Here is a 2902-nt window from a genome sequence, read left to right on the forward strand (position 1 = left end):
ATGTCCCCCCCCCCCCCCCCCTTTCTAAAAAGACAGGACCATTTTTCTTGCCCTTTGATCAGGAGCTGAACCTGAACAACTCCAGTCACTGATGAGCCTGAACCAGAACTGAGCTATTTCCTGGCTCGCCTTCCTGTTTGCACGTAATCTAATTTTTAACCCAGGTCGCAGAATAGAGTTTTAAAGTTCATATAGTCAAGATGCATGTGATAAGTAAGCTGTTGACTAGGGAAACCTTTCTGGTCCTCTCAGAGGTTAGGAGTAAGTCTAGCTGGTAAATAATTTGGGTATCCTGAAGTTGACTATTAGATGTCTGAACTCTCCAGTGAAGCTTTTAACAGAGCAAGTGACTAATCAAAGTAATTGCTGATCTGAAAGTGATGTTGGTCGTGTTCTGGTTATAACCAATTTTTCCTTGCAGTTTTCCAAAATGAGATGTACGCCTGTCTCAGGGTTGAAAAAAGCCTTTGAACAGCCTGGCCTAGAGGGCTTCATCTCTTTGAATTGGGTGAAAAGGACCCGGTAACCTTTGTGGTGCGACGAAAAGACGTTTCTTGAAAACGATTTCTCTGGTCTCTGAGCTGTTCCTGTTGAAAGGCAGAGATGGATGTTGGCACAACAGCCCCCGTGCGTTTGTGGCAACATGAATCGTCGCCAGATATTACAAATGCTGTGTATTTATTACTAGGTAACTTGGGTAATACTCCTGCAACCGGCCACGCTCAAGGAGATAAAGACTTAATCTGCTGTCTGCTAGAGCTGCCACATTTTGCTTTTCATTTGGAGGATGGCGGGGGAGTTCAATCAGAAAAGCAACTGCTTCCAGGGAAGTTGGAAGTTCATTCATTGCATTTGCTGTACCAATATACTGTGCAAAATAAGGGCAGACGTGTCTGTCACGGAGCATACTTCAGTGGCTGAATGAAATTAGTAAGTGTGAGAACCAAACAAAACCCTTTCTGGCTCATTATTGTTAACGTTCGATATCTGTGCCTGTCTGGATAATAAATACAATAGGTAACTTGACTAATAAGCTGTTTAATAAGCTCTGGTGAGACCCCCCCTGCAGTGCTGCGTCCAGCTCTGGAGCCCTCAGCATAGGAAAGACACGGACCTCTTGGGGCGGGTCCAGAGGAGGGTCACGAAAATGATCAGGGGGATGGAACACCTCTGCTATGGAGAAAGGCTGAGAGAGGTGGGGTTGTTCAGCCTGGAGAAGAGAAGGCTCCGGGGAGACCTTGTTGCAGCCTGTCAGTACTTAAAGGGGGCTTATAAGGAAGATGGGGACAGACTTTTTAGTAGGGCCTGTAGTGACAGGACAAAGGGGAATGGTTTTAAACTGAAAGAGGGGAGATTTAGGCTAGATATAGGGAAGAAATTTTTCACGCTGAGGGTGGTGAAGCACTGGCCCAGGTTGCCCAGAGAGGTGGTGGATGCCCCATCCCTGGACACATTCCAGGTCAGGCTGGACGGGGCTCTGAGCAACCTGATCTGGTTGAAGATGTCCCTGCCCACGGCAGGGGGGTTGGACTAGATGGCCTTTAGAGGTCCCTTCCCACCCAAACTATTCCATGATTCTATGATTGTGCCAGTGTCTGGATGATGCAGAATGAGCCTCTTTACCATACTGAACACCCTGTTAAAGAGAAATCCGGTTTATGTTACTGCGCGGTGTTTCTGGAGCTGAAATTAGACCCTTTGTTGTGCTGATCGCTGTTTGATTTCTGCCGGCTTGTTTTGCTACCTGTTAAAACGTCCAAACTGATTACTTGGGAGAAAGAAAAGGGACCTGTGCGAAGCCTGCTGACGTGCGCTCCCTGGACTTGTGCAGGTGATCTGCTGCGTTGCAAGCCAGCCGAGCGTGGGCTTGCTCACCTCCTAAACTTTCACGATCTCTTCTGCCTGCCTGTAGTTCCCTTCAACGCAATAATATCCATCCTTTCTTCTGGGTCTGGGAGCAGGGGATTTAACTTCAGGTCCCTGCCGCAGTGACACGGTGAAGGCCTACGTGGCTGCTGGCAGTCCTCTGTTTCGCTCGGTGCCCGGAGCTCCTTTTGCTCTGCCGTTTAACGCGGGGTGGTAATTCAAACACGGGACGAGGCTTCGGAGCTCCGTTATTGATCGCAACGTGCCGTTTGCTCTCTGAATTGATGCAGTTACCAGTAACGAGGGGGACATCAGCGCTGAGTGGCGTGATCGCCTGCGAGAGGGAAATTAAATTTTCCTTGCCTCCTCTTACATTTATTTATCGTGCTATCTGTACGAGCGGGATACTAAAGGGAGAAAAAGGAAAACAGGCTTAATGTAAAGGTGTCGTAATTTAAAAGTCATTTCAAAGCGCGCCTTGCTGTTTGTCTACCCTGTGCCCTCCGGGAGGGTTTCTGGGCTGCTGTTTGCTCTCTGGCATTTCCAGAGAGGCCAAGGCCTGACAGATCAACCTCTCCTTCTTTCAGAATAAGGACAGCGGCGAACGTGAGAACAAGCAGTTCAGAGAAGATGACGAAGAGGAGACCGTCAAGCACAAGTAATTATTTATTTATTCCCACTCGTCTCTCTTGTATGTGTTGTTCAGGCGCTGCTCTCGTGTTTGCTAATTAGGATCTTTCCTTGGCTTCTAACATGCAATTTATTATTATTATTTTTTTTTTTCAGTGTGAATCTGATCTCATGGTGTAAATGATCTGAGATAGGGGAATAAAGAGGAAAAGCCTGGGACTGACTTGCAGCATTTCTGGGTGTAGCATGGGGAAGGTGGTGCCATCGGAGGTGTCGGAAGCATTTAGGCTGCCTTGCTCTAGGTTCCCTTGAATTCAACAGCCGTTGCTGCATCTCTGTCCCCTGCACGTGTGTTGTTTTTAAGCGTGGCTTTCCCCCCCCCCCCCATGAATGGAGGCCTGTAGGG

At 48.0% G+C, this 2902-nt stretch overlaps 1 protein-coding gene across 1 annotated transcript in view; it reads left to right on the forward strand.

Annotated features, from left to right (window-relative positions):
- CCDC12 (coiled-coil domain containing 12) overlaps positions 1 to 2902 on the forward strand; it is a 26443-nt gene that overhangs the window by 8826 nt on the left and 14715 nt on the right. Inside the window, exon 2 of the mRNA XM_009333266.1 lies at positions 2454 to 2524. Within this exon, the coding sequence (XP_009331541.1) occupies positions 2454 to 2524 (71 nt within the window). The remainder of the gene's footprint in view (positions 1 to 2453; positions 2525 to 2902) is intronic.

This window comes from Pygoscelis adeliae, unplaced genomic scaffold (assembly GCF_000699105.1).
Source record: "Pygoscelis adeliae isolate BGI_AS28 unplaced genomic scaffold, ASM69910v1 Scaffold88, whole genome shotgun sequence".
In the NCBI taxonomy this organism is placed as follows: domain Eukaryota; kingdom Metazoa; phylum Chordata; class Aves; order Sphenisciformes; family Spheniscidae; genus Pygoscelis; species Pygoscelis adeliae.